The sequence below is a fragment of the Sarcophilus harrisii genome, chromosome 5 (genome assembly GCF_902635505.1).
Source record: "Sarcophilus harrisii chromosome 5, mSarHar1.11, whole genome shotgun sequence".
Taxonomy (NCBI): Eukaryota; Metazoa; Chordata; class Mammalia; order Dasyuromorphia; family Dasyuridae; genus Sarcophilus; species Sarcophilus harrisii.
Genome location: NC_045430.1, coordinates 157,291,161 through 157,314,614, shown reverse-complemented (window position 1 = coordinate 157,314,614; position 23,454 = coordinate 157,291,161). Strand labels below are relative to the sequence as shown.

The 23,454-nt window shown below is 32.9% G+C and overlaps 1 protein-coding gene across 7 annotated transcripts in view; it reads left to right on the top strand.

The window, feature by feature from the left end:
* DOCK4 (dedicator of cytokinesis 4) overlaps positions 1–23,454 on the top strand; it is a 500,144-nt gene that overhangs the window by 192,498 nt on the left and 284,192 nt on the right. For all 7 annotated transcript variants that reach the window (XM_031938825.1, XM_031938828.1, XM_031938827.1 and 4 more), the window contains exons 2-5: positions 11,166–11,249; positions 13,832–13,872; positions 15,491–15,546; positions 20,089–20,185. In XM_031938825.1, coding sequence (XP_031794685.1) covers positions 11,166–11,249; positions 13,832–13,872; positions 15,491–15,546; positions 20,089–20,185 — 278 coding nt within the window. The remainder of the gene's footprint in view (positions 1–11,165; positions 11,250–13,831; positions 13,873–15,490; positions 15,547–20,088; positions 20,186–23,454) is intronic.

The window sequence follows — 23,454 nt, the reverse complement described above, 5'->3', positions numbered from 1 at the left end:
ATGAGGAAATAGAAGCAGCCAGAAATTAAATTACTTGCCCAGAGTGACACAACTAGCAAACCTTTGCCAAAGAATTTAAATTTAGGTCTTCTTGATTTTCGGTCCTAAACTACATATACCATATCTGAGCTAAACCTAAAAAGCCTCAGGGGATGGTGGTGGTGTTGAAAAGCTTAGATGGTATTCCTGTCTCTGATCTTGAGAATATTAACTTGGCCAAGCTGATAGACATGTCAGTAGTTGACATCTGTGGGAGCACAATTTATGCTTCCTAATAGAATTATATCATAGTCCTCTGCTGTGGCTTTACTCCAGTGCCCCCTTAGTATCTCTTGTTCTCATATCTGTCCCTATATTGCCACTATCAAGTGACCTATGGTTGCTTGAATTGCTGGTTGTGATACTGTGGAGGGGTAAACAATCAATAGTTTAACTTTCTGTGCTGATGATTTCTTATCTTGTAAAATGGAAATAATTCTCCTAATATCTATCTTGGAGACTTGTTATGAGGCTTATGTGATAGATATTGTTATCTAAAGTTTTTTATAAAGTAGTGTTATATAAATATCTGTTGGAATCTTTACAAACTGTTAAGCCATTGTAGTTGATTTGATCTTAGAAAGAGATATTTTGGGCCAGAACTTGAAACAAGGTACTAAGTGGAACTGATAGAAACAATGCTTGTGTTCACACCTTTAGAGAGCTAATAAATAATCTAAGTACTCAATGGAGTTCACACATTTGGGAGAGTCAGGGTTTAGAATGAGATAACCAAATTCACACCTCACTTAGGGCCAGAGAACACTCTGGGAGATAACCCAGAATCCCTCTCCCTCCAGAAGGTGGAGTTAACCTTTGGGAGATCCCATATATTCAGGGAGCTCTTGGAGCTTGGAGTTAGTTACTTGAGGAGTTACTAGAAACTCTGGGAGCTTAAGAGAGTTTTACTTGGGGTCGGAGAGAGCTCTTGGAACCCACAAGCCCTATCTTTGAGGCAAGAGATTCATTGCATCTTCCAACTTGGTGCTGGCTGGAGGCTGAAGAAATCAGAGGAAGAAGCCAAGGACAAAGCTGCAAGATCTCTTGGAACCAAGCAGAGAGTTAGGCCTCAACTAACCGGGCTATTTTGGAAGGAGAAATAAACATTTGCATTTTTACCAGCTGGCTGCATTTTGGAGTAATTATTGATTGTAACTGAAACTAAGGCTGCCTCCAGAAAACCTTCACAGATATAGTTATTATTATTCTTAGCTTAGCTCAGGACAGAAAAAAAAGACACAGTTCATCAATGCAGAAAACAGTGTAAATCTAGAGGGATAAATATGTGACTTTCCTGGGTCAAACTTCTGCACAAATAAAATTATGCAGACCTAGCAAAAAAATCATAAAAATGCTTCTGTCTGCTGTGAATCATGAATTGAAATATTATTGCTATTTTTTCCTGTGATATACTATCTAGTAAAGAAAACTTGAAATTTGTACATATTCTCACCATTTTCCAAAAATTCTTTATTTTGATCATTATTCAATCCTTTTCCCTAAAAGTTTTTAGTGGGACTAAATCAGACTCATAGGAATATTGACTGAAAGCTATTTTAAATTAATTTCTTTAGCTGTTTGTGAATTTGAAAGTGGCTTTTCATTTGCCTGTCAAGTGGTTTGGTTGATGATATCACATCTTTTGGTACCTGTTTTCTTTCACTTGAATGAAAAGCAATCCTTTTGCATCATAGTTTCAATCCACATTCAAATAACATTAATGGTAGACAACTTAATCTGTGAATGGCATAATGGAATTTTATATTTTCATATGAAAATATAATATTAGGATGACTACTTGAAATTTAAAGAAATCAATGTTCTTTTCTTCAAATCTTTAATATAGAATTTTAGGAGAAACACTCTGCATTTTATTTCTCCCATCACCTTCAATATGTTCTGTGTCAAGTATGATGTTGTTTTATTGGGAAAAAGTAGAACTGATATTGTCCTTTTTTTCTCTAATGGATGTACTTATTCCTCCTTTTTTCCCCCACTCCATTTTTCACTTTTTAATTGTCATTTCCAAAGCAAAGCAGAGAAATGATCTCCTTGTTGATATCACTCATCACTGTGGAAAAGGAACCTTGCTTATTAGGTTGAGATTGAGCTTCCTAATTTCCATGTCCCCATATATTTTTACTCAGCATCCAAGTATATAATCTGTCTAGTTCCTTTGAGAATCTATTAAGAGAAAGACTAAGATCTTTTTCCCTCTAGTGTGAGAGAATATTGGGGCACTTGAGGTTCTGAGCAATCATTTTGCCTATTTTCAGAAACTTTTCTTTGGTGGATATTTGACAGGAACATAGCTGTGTTTTAGTTTTCTTTTAAACCATTAACATTGATAGAATAATCAGTATATGGTTTATTTCTTGGTTTCTGTTTTTAATGAGACCACTCTTCATATGGCAATAAAGTGTTGTCTCTTAAATTTTGACTTGGAAATCAAATGTTGAAGCTCTAAAGTGTTAGATCTTGGTGAATTCCTTAGTTTATAAAACAAACTTTCTCAGTCACATAGGATTGTGTCTAAATGCTTCCACATATAATAGAGAATGTTCCCTTGTGATTGGCTTAATTTAATCTACTTATCTTGTGAGTTAAGTACTAGGTAAATCTTAAAATATTCTGTAAGTATGAGGTTTGCCTTTTGTCTTTTGAACTAGACCTAAAATCTCAGGATTGCAGACTGACCAGCAGCTTGCTTTGTATTATGTGGATCTATAGAGTTATTTGGGACAAGGAGAGATTAATTGACTTATGTAGGGCTATCCAGCCAGTTGTGTTAGAGGCAAGTAGGACTTGAATCCAAGCCTCTTGGACTCTGAGGGTGGCTTTCTATACTTTATACTGTGCTATATCTTATTATTTTCATTATATGTTTATTTCTCCTTTGCCAAGGAGATAAAGAAAATTGAGTTAAAAGATTATTCTGATTGTCTTTCTATTATCTGTGCATGGAAATGTAATGAAGAAATAAGTAGTTAGACTACATGTCAGGAATTGTCTGAAAAAGCTCACTGGGTCTACACGTGACTACCACTCAGTAGCAATTTTTCCTTGAACCTTCTTCATCCTTGTCCCACTTTAAGGCATCTCATTCTCCAGAGCTAATAGCATTGACTTTACCCTTGAGACAGAGGTATAGTTGATTTGGGGAGAGAATTGCTTTAGTCAGCACGCTGCACTTTTATTGTAGAGTTGGTGACAGAGTTGGAAGGCTGGCAGAAGTTTGATGTGGTGAATGTAGAATATAGCATTGAGCTCATTTCCAGATCTACTCCCCACCCCCACTTCCCTTTTTAGTAAAATACAGTGGCTTACATTTCTGGTAGCTGGGCAGTTTGCACAGCTTGTGGGCACAGCAGGGAGACAATGACACCAGATAGAAATGTCTGAACATATAGTGACCAAGAAGAGCATCCATACTTCCTTCCTTTTCTTTCTTTTTTTTCTCTTTCTTTCTTTCTTCCTTCCTTCCTTCCGTTTTTTTTTGTCTTTCTGTCTGTTTTTCTCTTTTTCTCTCTCTCTCTTTCATTGTCTCTCACAAGTTTCTCTTTCTTTCTCTCATTGTCTTTGTCTCTTTCTCCCTCCATTCCTTCCTTCCCCACTTTCTTTCTTTCTTTTTTAAATGAATGTCTTCAGTTAATTTCAAATCCACAAGAATGCCACTCAAGTCCGAAGTGATGGCAAAGTCTATAATCACTGCAGCACCTTCTTTTTTTCCTCAGAATATAGAAAAGCAAAATATTTTCAAGTAATAGCTGTAAACTGTCGGAAAATGATACAGTAAAGAATCACCTTTTTTCTAAAAGCATTTTAGGACCAGAAGGAACCTTGTGAACTCTAGTTAATCCATGACTTTGAATAGAACCATACTTAACTGGAGCAAAGGAGAATTCAAAAACTTTCATTTGATCATGTATATCATTCCAAGTGGAAAATGCCAATTAGAACTCCTTCCCCCCAAACCCTTCCTATTTCCCCTTCTTTTCTTCCTTACTAGATATATAGTGCTTCTAACAATTGATTAAAGAGTTATAGTGTGAGGTCATGCACAGGAGAAAAGAAGAAGAGATAAAGGGAAAAGGATAGAGAGGTGAGAATCAGAGGGATAGAATTTTATTAAATATTTTATTAATATTTAATTAATTAAACACTGATTAAATGTCAATCTGTGCTAGGTGTTGTACTTGACAGAGGAGATATATACAAATAAGTACATATGAGTACATATAAAGTAATTTCATATGAGAAAGAAAGACATTGAGAGCACGAGTGCAAATAACTGAAAGTAGAAGCATAATGTAGTGTTTTTAAAAAATGACAGTGATCTTGTTACCTGAGTTTTCCTGCATTCTTTTTTTCTTTTACCTGGCTACTTAGCTCACCTAAATTCTGAGAAATATGTGTAATTATAATTCTGCATTGTAAATTATTTGTTTTTTAATTAAATTTTTAAAAGGTAGAGAGGAGGAACAAAAAATGAATTTCTCATGTACACAGTGTGAAAAGAACCTTTGTTATTTATCAAAAAACACAGAAACAGTATATATTATATTATTTTACATTGGAAAGAGAACAGCATTGTTATTAGATGACAAGAGACTAGGATCTACCACAAATAAAAAAAAAGTTGTTTCTCCTTGATCAGGTCATGTACATCAGAATTACAAAGTTTGGTTTAGCATTTTAATCATGATCGAATAGGATACCGATTTTGTTTTCCTACTTGCCTTTCTTTTTATTGTCATTGTTATCAAGCCTTTCTAAAGCAACTTAGTGCATCAGGACATGTTATTAATATGGTCAAAGGTAACAATTAATTTCATATTTTTTTCATTTCTTCAGATGACACCATCACTGATTAATGCTTTAGAATACAGCTTGTTTTATGTTATTCTTCCTTGATGCTCATAACTTCTTTTGAGAGCAAGTGGTAACACATTTTACAGTTGAAGAAACTGAAGTTCAGAGAGGTCAGATGACTTGCCTGAGATGTATCTACGATGTGTCTATGTTGCCCCATCTCCATCCCTCAGAGGGGCATCGTTTATTTTATTTTGTCTTTGTATCCCTAGTACTTAGCACAGTGCTTGACATATAGTAGACACTTATTGAAAATGAATAATAATGAAATTAGACTTTTAATAAATAATGAATCTGAAGGATGAACTCAACCAAGTGAAGTTCCCTTTCCATTGCACCATTCTCCCTCTCTCATAGAAGTGTCTCCTATTAAGAATGACTGCCTTGTGCACCTTGTGGCATAGAACAGCTATTGTTGACTGGTTATCCCTTTCCAATTCCAAGCTGATGGTTCTTCCTTCCTCTCCTCATACATATCCCCTGGATCTCTTGACAGCTATCAGAAAGGACACCATATATTTCTCCTTCAGTCATACACACTCCTTAGTACTTTCTAAGTAATAGCTTTCTTCTACTCCAGAATATTTGATGCATACTGTTTCTCCCCCTTTCTCCTCTAGCTTCTATTGATTACAGATAACGCAGGGTAAATTTTGTTTTTGCTTCATCCTGACAGAATACACATTTCCTTAAATCTATTCCTTTTTTCTACCTTTTCAACCCTTGTGCAGTAGGGTAGGTAAGGGATTTTAGCAGTAAAGGATACTTTCTGGTGAGGAAATTCTATCTACCAGTGCAACTTGGCATCCTTCCTATAATTTAAAGCCATTGAGAGGCTAATTGACTTGTTTAAGTTCGTGTAGTCATTATGTGTCAGAGGAGGGACCCAAAACCAAATCTTTCTGTCTCTTGGACTGACTCTCTATCCATTGCACTTTCTCTATTACTTAACCCTTGTCTTGTAACACCATAAAAAAAATGTCTACTCACTTAATTCCCCTTTTTACCTTAGATATCCTAAATTTTAGTGAGATATAGGAGCAAATGTCAAGGAAACATTTCTATTAAGGAAAAGAAAACCATGTTTTTTGAAGTTAACTTTGACATAATAAAACAGATCCATTAAGCCATGAAATATGTCCAAAGGTCTATTCAAGAATTTCTAGAAAAGTCTCACTTGCTCAGAGTTACATTATTAACCAAGATGGGCATTGAATAGAAGCACTATATGGTATGATCGATGACAAAACAAATGAATTGTTTCACTGGTAGAATGTGTTTTATTTTTTATGTATTAAAGCTTGTTATTTACAAACCCATATGCATGGATAATTTTTCAACATTGACCCTTGCAAAACTGAGAATGTATTTTAAATAACACATATGAGTTAACAAATTAGCTTTCAATGTATAACCCATATAAAAATAATGAAAATTAAAATAAGTAAAAAATAATTGTTTTCTGATGACAAGGCTAATTAGCATCATCATATTATATAACAGATTAACATTCGAAGGAATCTTTAATCTTGATTTGGAAATGTTATCCAGTGATATAGATCACAAAAATCACTGACTCCAAATCTTGGGCAACTCTTGTCCACAACATCAAATAATTTCACCCAGTGGAGTTTACTCAAAATGCTTGATGCCTTCCTTGATTTCCTACTCTCCTCATTTCCTTTCCCTCCTCTCCTCCTCCCCAACCATTGGGAAGATACCAGTTGTCTTCCTTTGAATTCACCACAATACCAATGTATCTTTTCTTATCATACAATTTCAATGGCACTAAAACTGCAAATTAATTTTGATTATATTGTCATTTTTATTATAATAGCATGACCCAACCATGAACATTGAAAAATTCTTTAATTATTTCATTTTCTCTTAATTACTCCTAATCATATTTGACTTAATTCCTTAATGATCTTATAGCTATCTAAGAAAGCATTTTATTTACTTAAAAATGAAAAACATCCTTTGATATTTTGCCTGTCTTAGATCATCTTTCTTTAAAAGAAGCTTATTTAAAGATCTGTGAAATGTGAATTGGTTTTTATTCCACAAAAAGGAAATAGCCATTTCACAATGAAATAAAGCAGAAAATTCAGTTTATTTTGTAGCTTTATTTTGTTGCAACATACTTGTATATTGGGAAAAAGATTTACTAGAAAGTCTTTTTCTAAGACTCAGTCAGACAATGATAAACGAAATAAGAATAGATTGTTGGAAATATTATCTGAACCTTTATTGGAGCTTATGTTATCTTGGTTTTTTCTTTAGTTCTTCTTGACCTTTCCCTACCCTACTTCTCTGAGGAGTTTACCTTCTCCTGAAAATATGGGCAGTTATGATTTAGGGGAAAGACTTAGCTTCAGATCTATTGACCTTTTGCTTAGAACACCTACCTCTTTATAATTCTTTTTCCATCATCAAGCTGGCATCTCAGGGCTGCTTGTACTAACTTCAAGCTGAGTATCCAGTTGCAATAACATCACTTTGTTCCTTTGAGAGTCTATAGCCATTCACAGGTAGACACACCAAAGCCGGTACCTTGAATAACTTCTGGAAGTTTATTACTTTCACTCCAGTTCAACAAATATTTATTATGGTATGGTGACTAGAGTACTGGGCTTGGAAAAAGAAAGACTCAAATCTGGCCTCAGACACTTGAGCATGTCACTTAACCCTGTTTGCTTCAATTTCTTATCTATAAAATGAGCTGGAGAGGGAAATGACAATTTTAGTCTCTTTGCCAAGAAAACCCCAAATAAGCTATGAAGGTAGAACAGTACTGAAATGACTAAACAACATTATAAATATGTGCCCCAGCAGTTAAAGACCTCAATTTAACATTTTTACTAGTCATCTTGGCTCTCAAGAATTCACTGACCAATAGGTTATTTGCATCACTGAATTCTCTGTCTTATGCATTTGGGTAAATTATAACTATCACACTCATTTCTCATTCTGTTTTCACCTTCTTTTATTTTGCTGAGGGATCAGGCATCCAAGTGGAATTTTGAGCACCTGCCAGCAATGAATAACAAGTTGTAACATATGCAAGAAGATGCAGTCAGGAGTTATCTCACATGAATGCATTTTTAGGGGCTTTTTAAAAAAATTCACCATCACATATGAGTAGACCTTTGCCTATATGTAAGATTGTGTCAGTGAATGTAACTCAAACCTTCTATCACAAAACTGATTCATGATGCATCATCATCAGTTTATTATTTCCTGTTTTCTCAGAAGTTTATAATAGCTGAAAGAAGCCTTAGAGGTAATTTAGTATTTTATTTACAGATGAGGAAAATGAGTTAGAGAGTTTAAGTGACTTGCTACATATCTAATTAGTTACTAATCTATAATTTTTTCTTCTCCATCTTCTCATGTGACCAGCACTTTAGTGAATATTCAGCCTTTTCACTTTTTCATTGCCAGTCACTTAAACTGGTATGATAGTCTCCTTATTTATCTCTCTACCTCTGCTGAGTCTTTCTTCTGTCCATTTCCTTCTCCATACAATTGCCAAAGTGATTTTTCTAAAACACAAGTCTGACTGTGTCACTACTCTGCTAAATAAATTCTTTTAGCTCCCTATTATCTCTAGGATCAAATACAAAATTTTCTAGCAACCTACCATTTCAGCCTTGTCATGTATTACTCATTATTCATCTTCACTTCTGCTGTTAGTAATATAGTTTCTCACAGTTCTTCATCATACATAGCACTATTCTCTTTTCCTCTCAGTGTCTTTGTACAATCTATCTTTTTTTCTGGGATGCATTCTTTCCTCACCTTTAACTCTTATCCCCCTTATTTTCCTTCAAATTTTAGCTCGTGTTGTCTTCTTTATGAGGTCTCTTATCTACCTCCAACAGCTGGTTTCATCCCCACTGCCAAATAATCTTTTATTTATTTTTATGTGTTTTTGTAAATACATATTGACTCCTTTTGAGGACAAGGATTGCATAGTTTTTGTTTCTTTACCCATCATCTAACAATTTGTAGGTTCTTAGTAAATGTCTCTTGGTTGATTGATTGTCAAAAGTTAACAGGTAACAAATAGAAGAGCCAAAATTTGATCTTGATTTCTCAGACTATACTTCCTACACTTGTTCAGCCTCATCACAACGTCTTTCTTGGATTTTTTCAGGAATCACTAAATTCATTAGTAGAATTTAGGTGAGAATTTTTTTTAAATAAATCTGGAATGAATGTTATGTTTGCTTCTATAATATCAGTCCCATACGTGAGAAATTTTTAGGGGAAAAATTGTGCATAAAATAATTTGCCTCAAGTTGAAATTTGTCTTGAATTTTCTCTTCAAAAGAGAGACTACATGTCGGGGGAAAAAAAGCCAGCAATATTAGGAAATAATGGGTATTTATGGTACAACTGAAAGACATGACATCATAATCAAGCATTTCCCTAAATTATTTTCGGTTGATAGTCATGCTAGATCTGTTTCCTCTTGATTTGATTCTCGAGTTTTGGAGTATTATGTTTTGATTCTTGGTCTTAATTTTATTCACGTTCATAAAATGGACTTGAGAGTTCTCTTGAGTTGTTGTATCATCTTAATTTATCTGATTTATCATTGTGAAGGGAGTAGTGTTTTTTCCAACTTCAAGAATAAACACAATTTGTATTTTTTAATTTAACTTATATCAAACTCTTGGAATAAAATGACAAAAGTCAGTTTTGATCTTTTTTAAAACTTAGGTAATGAGTGGCATAGCCCAAAGAACTCTGGGAGTTAGATTATAGGACTTGTGTTCAAATTACGACACATAATTTCTCTGAAAATTATTATTGTTCAGTCATTTTGGTTGTGTCAGCCCCTTTTAGGTTTGTCTTGGCAAAAATACTGGACTGGTTTTTCATTTACTTCTTCAGTGGATTAAGACAAAAAGATTAAGTGAGTTATCCAGGGTTGCAACCCTAGTAATTGTTGGAATCTGGATTTGAACTCACGAACATGAGTTTTCCTGATGCCAAACCAGGAGTGGTGATAGCTAAACAAATGAAAAAATTTCTCCTGGTGAGGTAAAGAGTTCCCATGCTGGAGTCTACCCTAAAGTATCTGACCTAGAGGCTCTGGTTCCTGCTGAGATAATAATTATTAGAATAGAAAAGGGCCAAGAGTCTTGCCAAGAGACTAGGAATTATCACCAGTAGTTAGCCTCAGGCTTATTCTTTTTTCTGTGGTTTTTGCTGTTCAATTATTTCCACTCTTTGTGACATTATTTAGGGTTTTCTTGGAAGAGATACTAAGTAGTTTATCATTTTTTCAGTTCATTTTACAAATAAGGAAACTGAGGCAAACAGGGTTAAGTGATTTGCCCAAGTTCACACAGCTAGTAAGTATAAGAGGCTAAATTTGAACTCCAATTTTCCTGACTGCAGACCTGGTCCTCCATCCATTATAGCACCTACTTGCCCATTCTGAAAATAACCTTTAGTTAATTCTCTGCCTCTTTTTTGAATCAGTAAAATAAGGTTAAAAGTTCTGCCTTCTATGATCCTATAAATTGACTCTCTTAGACTTGATAGTTCTTCAGATAATTTGGGTTGTTGTCTATAACAGTAGATGGAGACTATTTGTAGGTTCATTTTGGGGCACCTGTTGGATATTTTCCTCCTATTTTGCTGTACTTAGCCATATTTTCTATCTTTATATTTGCTTTCTTGTGACTGTTAAAATAAATCATTTTCTTTCATTCTTACTCTGAATATCCGATAAGAAGTGTTCTTTGTGCCATAATTTTATTTTATTTTTTTTCTGTTCTTCTATCCCAACTTCTATACTTAACAGCCAATTGACAAATGTTGTTGTTTCTCTTGTCTTTACAAAACCCAATCGCTGATTATTTCATGGGACCCGTTTTGGGTCTTGACAGGTATTATCACAAAACTGTTTAGAAATCAGGACCATCCATGTCTTTTAAGAAATAAAAAAATATATATCAATTGATATCCTGATTTATAAAGTCCATGGGAACATCATTAATTTTTTTTTGAAATGTGTTTTAGAAAAGCATGTTATTGAGTCTATAAATTAGAGCAGATTATGTATACTTAATTTCCTTACAAAACACAAATATTTAAAATGTGTCTTCAAAGTTGTTTCTTATCCAAGTTCTTGTAAACTCATTTTCATTCTCTGGTTTATAAACATTTAACGACAAATGGTGTGACTTATTTCAAACTGAAAGATTAGATGACAAGTTATAAATTATCTTTTACAGTCATTGCCAGTTTTCGAGGAACAGTCCCATATGGCCTATCATTGGAAATTGGAGACACAGTTCAGATCCTGGAGAAATGTGATGGTAAGTATGCTGCTGGTCACAAGTGATATTGGTTTGATGTGGACTGTCATTTCATTCATTGTGCATTTTGTAAAGTTTGGGGACTTTTTTTTAAACACAAAAATAATCTCTATTGAAGTAGGTCACAGAGAGACATTTAGAGATTTTTTTTTTTTCTGTTTAAGGTCAAATAAATGAAAACAAAAATCACTTATTATTTGTGATGTTTAGAATTTGTCATTTGTATTCTCCATTTTTGTTCATGTCAAGAAGTGATAACTGGATAGTGTGAATGACTCAGTACATCAAACTAGATATTTTGTGGTATCCTAGAAAGTTAGTGCTTAAATATCATTTGTAGTAGCCTCTTCATCATGTAGATGAGAAGACAGTGATATAAAGATTATATGAATTTATAGTTGCTCTCCAGTATGGGGTTAGAGTCCCTATGTCCAACCTGCTACTTCAAAGTCCTTTATAGTTCAGTTCTGAACACAAGAAATTATTTACAGCAACAACATAAATTGCCTGCTTTTTTTTTAATCCTGTATGATCTCAATTTATTTTCATTTATATGGTACATAGGAATCTAAATTGCCAAAAACATTTATGTTCATAAATATAAAAATACTATTTTATGATACTGACACATGGAAAGCTTATATCTAATGTCCCAAGACAATTTCCTTAAGAAATTTTCTAATAAAGGAAATTATGGTAATATATAGCTCACTAGTACTTGGATTCATACTTACATGAATTAAATAATGTTTGCTAAGGAAAATGATTAAATTCAGTAAGAGTTGGGAAGACCTAGATTACAGTTCTATTTCTAATATATATTAAGTCTATGACCAGAACCATGATTTTAGTTCAACTTTGTGCCCCTGGAAACTCTCCATATTTTAACATTATTAAACTTCTACACTTAGAGTTTTCTCACATCTAAGAAATTCCAAGTCTAAACTTTCTTTGAAAGAAACAATAACAACATTTTATATTTCAGAAAAGCCCTTCAAGGAAAGTTATATGTAATAAACATATTTTGTGGATACATTTGTTTATGGCTTCCATTTTACTTTGCTAGGTCATAGGATCATAGTTTTAAAGCTGATGGAACCTTAAAAGCCATCAGGTACAGCAATCTCATTTTTGCAGATAAGGAGTTGGAGATGAACTGTATTGCCCAGCATCACACATCAATTAAGTATCTGCGGCAAAATTTGAACCTTATGAGTATATATCTAATGCCATATCCACTATACCAGCATGTAAATTTGTTTTATTAGTGTCTATGAACAAAAATATTTTTATATTTAAATGAGTAAGTTTTGAAAATGGAAAAATATAAAGGAAAAACAATAAGGCAATATTTGTTTCACATATGATAGAATATTTGCCTTCTCATTATTGCCTACTCATGTTACTCGTCAGGGAATAAATCTTGAAATACAAAATTAACAACAATTATGGACACTATTTATAAAATAAAACATTTCAAAGTATTTTTATATTCATCTTAATCATTTAAAATACTCATACAAAGAAACTTAATACTAGCCTGTTTTAAATACATATCAGTATTGATTTTTTATAGCCTCTATTTTTATGTTGCAAACATAATTCTTTTTATCCTCAAAAACAATTATTTGGCCATAACTCTTTAGTAAACGAATTTGGCTGATTATAGGTCAAGGAATATTGCTAAAATCCAGATTTAATTCACTTGGGTAATACGTAAGTACATTAAGCCTTCAGGGATAGGTTCAATATGTACTTGAGACAGGGGACTTCACTTTTTCTTAGGCTCATAGGTTAACTGGCTGGTCATTTCACTTGGTTTTCATTTAGTCACAAGAAGGATGTAGCTGAAATATCCCAAGTTCATATCTATATCTACCCCTGAGAAAACAATCCAAGGCCCCTACTGAAGATGCATCCTGAACAGTATCCTCCACCTCTATGTCTCAAGCATGCTAGAGACAGAACCAGCTATCTCCCTTTTCAAGCCAGTGTAAAGACCATCCTATAACTAGGATTGTAAAAAAGTTGACTTGCATCCTCATTATTTAATTCATTCATAAAATAGAAGAGATTCATAATATAGTTCTGATTAGTGCTGACACCAATCCTTCCTCATGTTATCTATCCAAGTTTCATTTCTACTACTAATCCTTTACATCAAGAAGAGATTTTGTCCCAATTGATGTCTCTGTTGGATTCATTTATATATTTTAGTTCCATTTTTGTCAAGTGTAAAACTGAGGGGAAGTTGGAAGATATATATTATTATTTCCTATTACAATATAAAAAAAAAAAACTTTGGGGAGTTCTTAATCTTTCTACTTTCTTGACCAGATTTCCAGGTGAGATATGGGTACAAAAACTTTAAATATGATTTTAATTAATTTTCACTTATTTATATACTTTTCTTAACCAGTTACTAAGATCCATGATTATTAGGCTTTTGTATTTTACTAAACCTTATACTTTTTTGCATCTATTTTGTACATGTAGACTATTTCCCCATTAGTGAGGAACAGAAAAAAGTTATTATTCTTTTCATTCTTTTGGTTTATTAATATTTAATTATTTCTCCACAGGCTGGTACAGAGGATTTGCCTTAAAAAACCCAAATATCAAGGTAAAAAATCAACAAAAAATTGTTTCTAATTCTAGTTATAAGTATTTTTGAACAAAAATACTTTTATTTGAATTATATGTGTGGTTGAGCTAGTAGGAACTGTATATGACAATAATGGAGATTTAAATAATTTTTAAAACTCCTTTGAACTTGGATTATATTTTCGGATAGTGACCAAACGTTAATCCTGTGTGGATCTTGCAGATTGAATTGAAGGATCTTAATAAGCTCATTATGTATAAACATAATTACTAATACATTAGATTGCTAAAAACTTAAATGGGAAATGGAGGATATGTACTTTATTTGCAACTCTTTGCTACTACAAAGTTTTCTTAGACATCTAATTTTTCTCCCTTCTCCCAGTACTAATTTTTTTGGGTCCATTTTAGTAATCTGGTATTTTCCCTAAAATGTCATTTAATGGTCTATAAACTATATAATATTTTTCATCTTAAACACACATACACAATACTTTGTTTGGTTTAAATATATTCCCACCCCATTTTTTCTCATTCTACTTAATAATTTTATTTCTTAAAGCTTACTCTGAAGGCAAAGAGAACATAATGGATATAACATTATCTTACTTCATTTCCCACTGTTTACTCACCTAAAATTTGTCGTTTATCTCTTGTCACCCAGATGCAAATTGAGTGTTAGTTTTTAATTGGTTACTTGAAAAAAGTCTATTCAGACAATTTCTATCTTTTCACTTTCTTAAAAATTAGGTCTTTTTCTACAATCTTTCTCTTTCTTAAGTCTTACATTGAGATAAATACAAATATTGGGAAAGAGGTGAGTTTTATATCTATTTCCTCATATTATTTTTACATTCTGTTTTTAATGCAGTGATAAAATATTTAACTGGCATTTGTTTGCTTGAATATTTCATTGCGTTTGTCACTTGGTGACAACTTGAAAAACCTTTAGGAGGTTCAGTCATGTAATGGACAAAAATGTTGCTTCTCTTTCTCTCTTTTTGACATTTCTCATTTGTTTTCTCTTTGTTGTCAATAAAACAAAACTGTTGACATCGCTTCTGGGCAGTCATCAGCAGCAGTGGCAGGACAAACCTTAACTGATGCTGCATTGTTAGCAAATATTAGCCAGATCCCATTATATATACAAACATGTATGCATGTATACATGCACTCATATCCATATGGATAGTCCTCAATGCCTAGTGCTCATGTTTGAATGTACATCTTAATGAAAGAATGGGCTAAATTGGGAGGATGAAAGTCAAAAATGTTCCAGTAAAATAATCTAACATTTATAAAGTTTTCCATTCTAATACAGAGGATCCATCTGAATATTAGTGTTTCTTTTGAAGGCTTTATTTAGTTTTACTTACTTTTGAATCTAAATTTGAGAACCAGTAGTTATTTAAAAGGATTTGAAATGAGAATAACTAAGCTGGAATGATTAGAATCTAGTTATATAGATTACATGGTAGCGGTTTTTAGATTTTTTTTTTTTCTGTCCATAGTAGCTTTGTTGTTTTGTGATTGGTTTTATGCATATGACTTGTGAAAACCAATCCTGCTTTAACCATAAGCAGCTGGCTGCAAAATCTTTGGGGAATATTAATTAAAACTATGTTTTTCTCTTCCAGGGAATATTTCCTTCCAGCTACATTCATTTGAAAAATGCATGTGTTAAGAACAAAGGGTAAGAAATGAGTTTTAGTTTTCAAGATCTCATTTTGAATTTTCATAGGCTTTATATTTAGCACAAAGAAGAAACTCTTAATGACAATAATAATAATATTAGTAAATATAGCAATCATAATATCTTTTATTTATGCAATGCTTTAAGGTTTCCAAAACACTTTACAAATATTATCTGATAATAATCCTAACAACAACCATGGGAGGAAGGTATTTTGTTATCCCCTGAGACAGACAGTGGCTAAGTGAATTGTCCAATGTCACATAGCTAGTAAGTATCTAAGACTTGTTTGGGATTCTGGTCTTCCTAACTTCTTGTCTACTGTGCTGTCCATTGTACCATCCAGCTGCCTATGCAAGTGGTATTTTTAAGTTGTTACATACACTGCAAGATACTAGGTATTTTCCACTGAAATGCTAAAGTGTGGATAAGTTCAGTGATTTTCAAATATTATCTTGTTTGAGCCCCGTAATAACTGTACAAAGTAATTGCTGTTATGATAACTATTTCATAGCTGAAAAAACTGAGGCAAACAGATTAAGTGACTTGTTCAAGGTCTCTCATTGAGTAAGTTTATGAGGCAGTTTTTTTTAAAAACTCGGATCTTCCTGATTCTACCTACCTGCATTTATTATTATTGTTTTCATTATTAGTAGTAGTAGATTAGCAGCAATAGCAGCAGCAGTAATAACAATTGAACTAGTTGAATTTATAGTATTTTGACTCTAAACGTAGTTTTTGTCTATATTTAACATCAATTATGAATAAACCACATCTAGCTCATCTTTCTAAAGTATGATGAGTGATAGGATAGCATTAGGGGATTGACCTTGGAATGAAACTACCTAATAAGATGCCTTGCTTCCGATATGAACTGCTTCTAGGATTGTGTTGTAGTCACTTAATTTTTTAGCGCCCTCAGATAACAATAAGACTGTAAATTGTAGTTGAATTTCCAATCTTCATGAATAAGGTAATTGCCACAATGAGAGCTTCCTACTTCAATAAAGTCCCAGGTCCAACTCCGATCTTCTTCTCCAAAAAAGAGAAGATGATGAATAACTCTCTCAGATGGAATGTGAGTAATACTTAAATAATACTCTTGACAATTGTCTACTTCACAAAAACATTTTTAAATTTTAGGATATTTTAAATACCTTATCTGAAATGGTCTTTCTACTTAGGATAAAGAATATAGCGTTGTGCAAAGCATGCTACCCTAGGAGTCAGTAGGCCTGAGTGTAGTCTCTCTTCTGAAGAGTTTTTTTGGACAAATCTTTTTGCTTCCCTGGGCCTCAATTTTCCTTATTTATAAAATGATGGGAATGGGCAAGATGAGGTCTAACAGTCTCTTCTGGCTCTAAATTCTGCCTTTCCCTGTTTAATAAATTTATGTACAAGAAAGCAAAAAAATAAGATTTTAATGAGTAGGTTTTTCTTTTTTGATGATTTATGCCCACCTACTTCCAAGAGCACTTGGTGAGGTGACTAGCTGGCTGGTGTGCTCTATAAACTTCACTTGAAACAGAAGCATGAAAAACTGTATAAAACAAACAGATTTTGTAGATGGTCCTGGGCTACTGAGATGAGTTGATGACTGTCATTTAATCATTGAATTTGACTCTAAGCATTCTGGCAGCTGAAAGTTACATGTTTTTGCTTTGTGATGAGAAATAGCAACCTTCATCTGCAAATTTTTTTTTTTTGGAAACATTTTTCCCCTCACTTGAAATCTCACAAAAAAAGACATTTTCTACAATATCTTAAAACTGTGGTTTTTGCAAAATAAGCATGTTAATTTGCTTTTGAGATAATTCTCATATCTTTCCTATGTAACAGCAGAGGATATAAAATTAAATCATAACTCAGTAAAATCATTTCTATGATGGATAAAGATAATGAGGTCCAGGTCTTTTTGTCTTTGATGGATTAACTTAATATAGAACTCAGAATCTAGATGAATGAAGTTAAGTGTGCATTAGTCTATCTCAAATATCAAATGTTTTATGCAAGCTTTTGCCAAGCACTGTCACACTAAATTCACATCCAAGCTCCCTATGTACTAATATCTCTGATTTTGGATAAAGTCAGAATCATGAACTTTGGATGCCAGATGTGAGAAAAGTAGAGCTATTATACTTCTGGGGAAGTTAAAGAATCCCATCTACGTTTTGCCCAAATGGAATATTATCCAATTAAAATGTGGGCATAGAGCAGCACAAATGTTACCCAGTAAGATTTTTAAAAAAGAGTTAAGAACCATTTGTACCTAGTTACATCAATTGTAACTTTGAATGATCACATAGAAGAGACAACTTTAATTAAAAAAAAATGAGGGAAATGTCTTATTACCTCGTAGTCCTATATGTGCAAGTATATTAGGATGAACTTTATTATTTAGCTTATTTGAAGCCTATGCTGTTCCTTTATTCTTCCTTAACTAAATTAACCTGGACTTTGCAGTTAAGATTGTTCATTAAGCATTGGTGAAGTCTACCAGATAAGACAATTTTAGTTTGATACATGTATGAAGTTGTTTATTCTCCTAACCAATATATACAGCTGTTCCCTTAAAACTGCTTATTTTATTTAGCATGAAAAAAAATCTTAGCCCACTACCCATTAAATTGAGCCAATCCTTTATTAAGTTTAGATTTCAGTTTAGTGAAATTAGTATTTAATTCTTTCTAATGACCAAGTATTCAGGCCATGTAAAAGGTCTTAATTTTGAATAGTTTATAAATAGTAAGAAAGTTCTGACATTAAACTATCTGTGATTAAATCATCATATTTTAAAAAGATCCAGTAGGATTCCCAGTTACTTACAAAGATTCAGTGTTTACTGAAGCTTCGCTCTTTAGGTTCATTTTAAAATGTTGCTCATTTTAAATATGGGAACTACTGGAAGAACAAAATAATTTAATATAATATTCTTTGAAATATCCTGTTTTTCAGTTTACTTCTTGGAAGTTGTTCCTTATTGGAACAATGAGCCATTCCATTTGTCTCAATGCTGGCTTGCTATTTTTATAAGTATTTCTTTTTCCATTTTGATGCCCTGTTTTATAGTTTTTACACTTTTTTTATATCTGGAAAAAGGAAAACTGTCAAGAGGTAGGCAGAAATTATTGCAGCCCTCTGAAATGAAGAGCTCAGACTCCTGTGGTGAAGAATTCTCAACATGTGCTTTTACTTTTTCTAAGTGCCTTTAATGAAACTTTTAAAAAAATACCAATTAGAGTTATTTTAGTGATTTTTCTGAGAGAGACTTCGGAACTGCTATTAGTATCAGGCAAAGAATTTCATCTCTCATTAGGACTTCTTGGTTTGAATTGATGCTGCTATCTTTTCTACTGGGTGATGACCCTACCTGTCATCCTTAAGAAAATTAAACTTGACAAACGTGGAATCTTTTTCTTCTTAAGTCCTAGAATTAGACATTCGTAGAGTTTGAGAGTTGAAAAAAAATAATATGTTCCTGCAAAGCAGTATTAATGTTAGCCTTGTAACTCTTTAACCTCATAAAAATGTGAAAGGATTTGCTTCCTGGAATTGAAACTAAATGGAAATGGAGACTCTCATACCAAACAATCAAAAATAAAAATCCGTTAACTTCATCTTCCCTTTGCTCTCTCTTCTTTTTAGCAAAAGAACTTATGATAGAATCATTCTTCCCTGTCCCTCATCACCAATATATATTTTTAAGCTATTGTATGACATTTTTCAATAGATGGGGCTTTTCTATTAGAGCCCTATGGAAGATAACATATATATAAAGGATGGAAATTTGGGCCTAAAAAAAATGCTAACTCCTCAGAATAAATATAATATCATTATTATATTGGGGATTTGATACTAAAATATATTAAAGATATAATTAAGTTATTTCTATTCTGAATCCTCAAATAATCATTCAACAAAAATTAATTATTTAGTGTAGATAAGGCATTTTATCAAGTTCTGGGAATACAAAGACAAAAATCAAACCTTACCTGCCCTCCAGGAGTTCACATTTTATTCTGGGACCCAATATGCATACAGATTAGCAGGTAAAAAAAAATAAGTGAAGGGAAAGAATTATTAACAGTGTAGAAAAAGGCATGCATAAAAATCTTTTTGGTGGAGGTGATATTTAAGCTGATTCTTCTTGGTATTGAGACTGTGATGAGGAAAGCGTACATGGCGGGGAGGGATATGTGGTAAAAAGGAACAGAAATGGGAGTTTGGGAAATAACTCATATGTCAGTTTGCCTGTAATTTTGTTTGAATTAAGAGTAACAATATTACACAATAATAGAAGGGTTGGTGGAAGTTAGATGTTGCAGAGGTCTTTAAATAACAGACTGACAGTTTTGAATTTTTCTCTAAATATAATGTTGCTTTGTAATTAGAAAATGATAACTCTTTGCAGATTGAAATATTGATGAGGAGTCTCTCTTTGCCCTCTTTTTCCCAACGTGATATTGAAAACAAATTTATTGTCTATAGTGTTTGATAATACTATTGTGGGTATTTTTTTAAAATATATTTTTAATATCACAGGCAGTTTGAAATGGTAATTCCAACAGAAGACTCCGTTATCACAGAAATGACATCAACTTTAAGAGATTGGGGAACCATGTGGAAGCAACTTTATGTGGTAATTTGCTTTTTATGGTATTATTGTTCTGGTAGAAAACAGTTTGAAATAAAATGTTGCAAATTTCAATAATTGTGCATATCATTTAATGTTAAATTTTATAAAGGTTAAGATATTGCGATTGTGTTTAGAAGTGCCTTCTAAATTATCAAAGAAGGATCAAATTCTGTTCAGCACCCTTTTCCTCTTAAATGTGTTTCAATATATTCTGATTCCTTTTAGTAATCAAAATATAGCATGCTTAGTATGTTTCAGTTAACTGGAATATTTGATTAATAAAAAGCACTCTAGTCCTTCATTATATTGGAAAAAAAAAACTTGATATGTTATATTTTTTTTTAAAGCATCAAGGTATGTATGATGACTGAAGAAAGTGGATAAGCGAATTAATTATGGGCAACCAGGTGGTACAGTGGCTTGAACACTGGGTATGGAATCTGGAAGACTCATCTGAATTCAAATGCAGCTTCAGACATTTAGTAGCTGTGTAATCCTAGGCAAGTCCCTTAACCCTGAAAAAAATTGCATCAGTGTCCTCATCTATAAATTGTACTGGAGCTGAAAATGGCAAATCATTTCAGTATCTTTGTCAAGAGAACCCCTAATGTTCCATGAAGAATCATACATGTCTAAAAACAAACAAACAAAAAGGCTAGTTAATTATTTAGTATACATTTATTAGAAGGAATTAGACTTTATGATTAAACTGTCAGCCTAGATTTTATTTTAGGAGACAAAAGACAAAAGTAATAAATTTAAAGTATTACTGATAGATGTTTTGAGAAGATGTTTTGGTAGGATTATGACAAAGAAAAAAAAATTTCCTAGAATGAGAGGAATAGAAATGGAAGAACCAAGGAGTAGTTTTTCTTATCTGTGTTACTTGAGGAATTTAGTATACTTGACCAAGGAAAGAGACCTTAAGAAAATAAGTATAACAAAATAACTAATGTTGGTACTATAGCCCTATATCCTGCTCCAGGATAGCTTGAATAGTATTGTGTTGAGAAGCAAGAATAATCCTATAAGAATTGTCAGGATGTAAGGATATCATGAGGATAAAAGCACAATGGAAATAAGAATGACCTGAAGGACTTTGTGCCATCAGGCAGCTAAAGAAAAACGATTCCCTTTTTTTGATTGAAAACACTACAAATACAGACACAAGATATATTCTACTGAAATATAAGTAAAGCCCAAGCAAAATTCTTAATTTAAAACAAAGATATATGACTACTTTTTAATAGAGGGAAAAAATAATTTGAATGGTATGTGAAAGTTACAGCATCTTTAGTATCTAATACATGCACCTGGACAAGCATCAGTCTACTGCAGTTTGAGTGAACAAAACTACCCTGCTAATAATTGGCTTTACCTTCGTTTTCTTGGGGGGAGAAATTTGGATAATATTTTACCTGATCGGGTTATTCCTAACTTCATTTGAAGCTATGAACTTCTGTTTTGGATATCACAGTTAATTTGAAAACCAGCCAAGTAAGGATGATGACCACCCTATAGGAGGCAAACACCAGAGATAGGTCAGCTCTAATTCAAAGATTGTTTTGTTCTGAAAAACAGAGAATGGATAAGTAGTAAGAATGGAGCAACTTTCTTGGCAAATCAGGAACCTACATATTATTCCTACATTATATTCAGCTGTATTTAAAAACAGCTAATGCAATTTGACCTGGAAAGATAATGGAGAAATAAAATACAAGATTATTAGGCAGCCCAATTTAGAGATGATGACTCTGATAGACCTGTCTTCCTTTCCTGTACTTTCTTGTTCCAAGTTAATGATACTTTATTAATGGTGATTGTGGGTATATTGTCACTAACCGAGTATTTTGGGTCATATAAAACACAGTGACTGGCAGGTGTTTGTGTCAGCAGAGATAGATTTAGGGCAATCAAATTCTGTGGCAGCATAGAAAAAGACCAGCAGGAGTATAAAGAATATTGATAACTAGCAGGAACACTGGAGGAAATTACATATGGAATCTTAGACTTGGAGCATTTTCAGTCTGAAGTACCCTTTGACTTTACAGATAAAAAAATTGGTGCTCAGTGATGTTAATTGACTAAGGTTACAGCTAATTAATTGCCAGGGAGCAGATTCCAGAGCAGGTCTTCCATGTAGCTCTTTGGTGTTCTTGAATTATAGCACAGCTGCTGGAGGGTAAGATTGAGCAATAAGCATATTTCCATCTGTTTATTTAACAGTGCCCAGTATGTACAAGGTACTACTCTGACTGCTATGGGAGATATATAGAAAAATATGACAATACCTGACTGCACAAGGTTTACAGTAAGGGAAAAAGATGTGTACACAAGTAGATAGAAGAATTGCCTTTTAGGGATGTGTAATAAGATAGGTCCAAAGTATTATATTTGTTCAATGAAGAGACTAAAAATGTGAAGATGAGTGAAAGAAAAAAAAGAGATTCAGTAAAGATCTAACAAGATGCACAGGAGTTGGGGAGAAATTGGGGAGAAGATAGGGTTAAGTTTTTGAGGTAGAAAAAATAACACGAGAGGAAAAATTGTCAGGAGAGTAAGTATAGAGTGTGTTCAGGGAAGGGAAAAGTAAGTAAGGTAAAATCACTTTCTCTGTGCTGATTAGTTGACATTAGAAGTCACATGCATAGTGAAAAAGTCTTGACTTTGAATTAGAAAAAGAGTTCATCTTTCAACTGATGGTGTGTTTGCTAGCAGTATAGTCTTGGGCAAATCATTTAAAGCCTCAGTTTCTTCATCTGAGAAATATAACAAGTATAATAATATTCAACAATATCTACCTCATAAAACTATCATAGAGAAATGTATAGTTTCCTAAAGACTTAAATAATGTGCTTTTATATTTGAAAGGTAGCATGGTATGTGAGATAGTTACATGGCATAGTGGATAAAGGTCTGGATCTTGACTCAGGAAGGCTTGAGTTCAAAACCGGTCTTAGATATTTCCTAGCTGTGTGATTTTGAGCAAATTTAATTCTGCCTTGGTTTACTCATTTGTAATATAGAGACAATAATAGCACATTCTTCCCAGGATTGTTGTGAGATTATAGTGAGATTTTTGAAGATTGCTTTGAAAACCCTAAAGTGCTGTATAAATGTTAACTGTTGTTATTTTTAATAATAATACTATTATCCTGGTTTATAATAGTTTTAGACTCAGACACGAATGTAATTCATGGCTTTTAAATATAATAGTTTAGTGACCTGAACAAATATTTTAGCTTCTTTGTGTTTTAATACCTTCATCCATA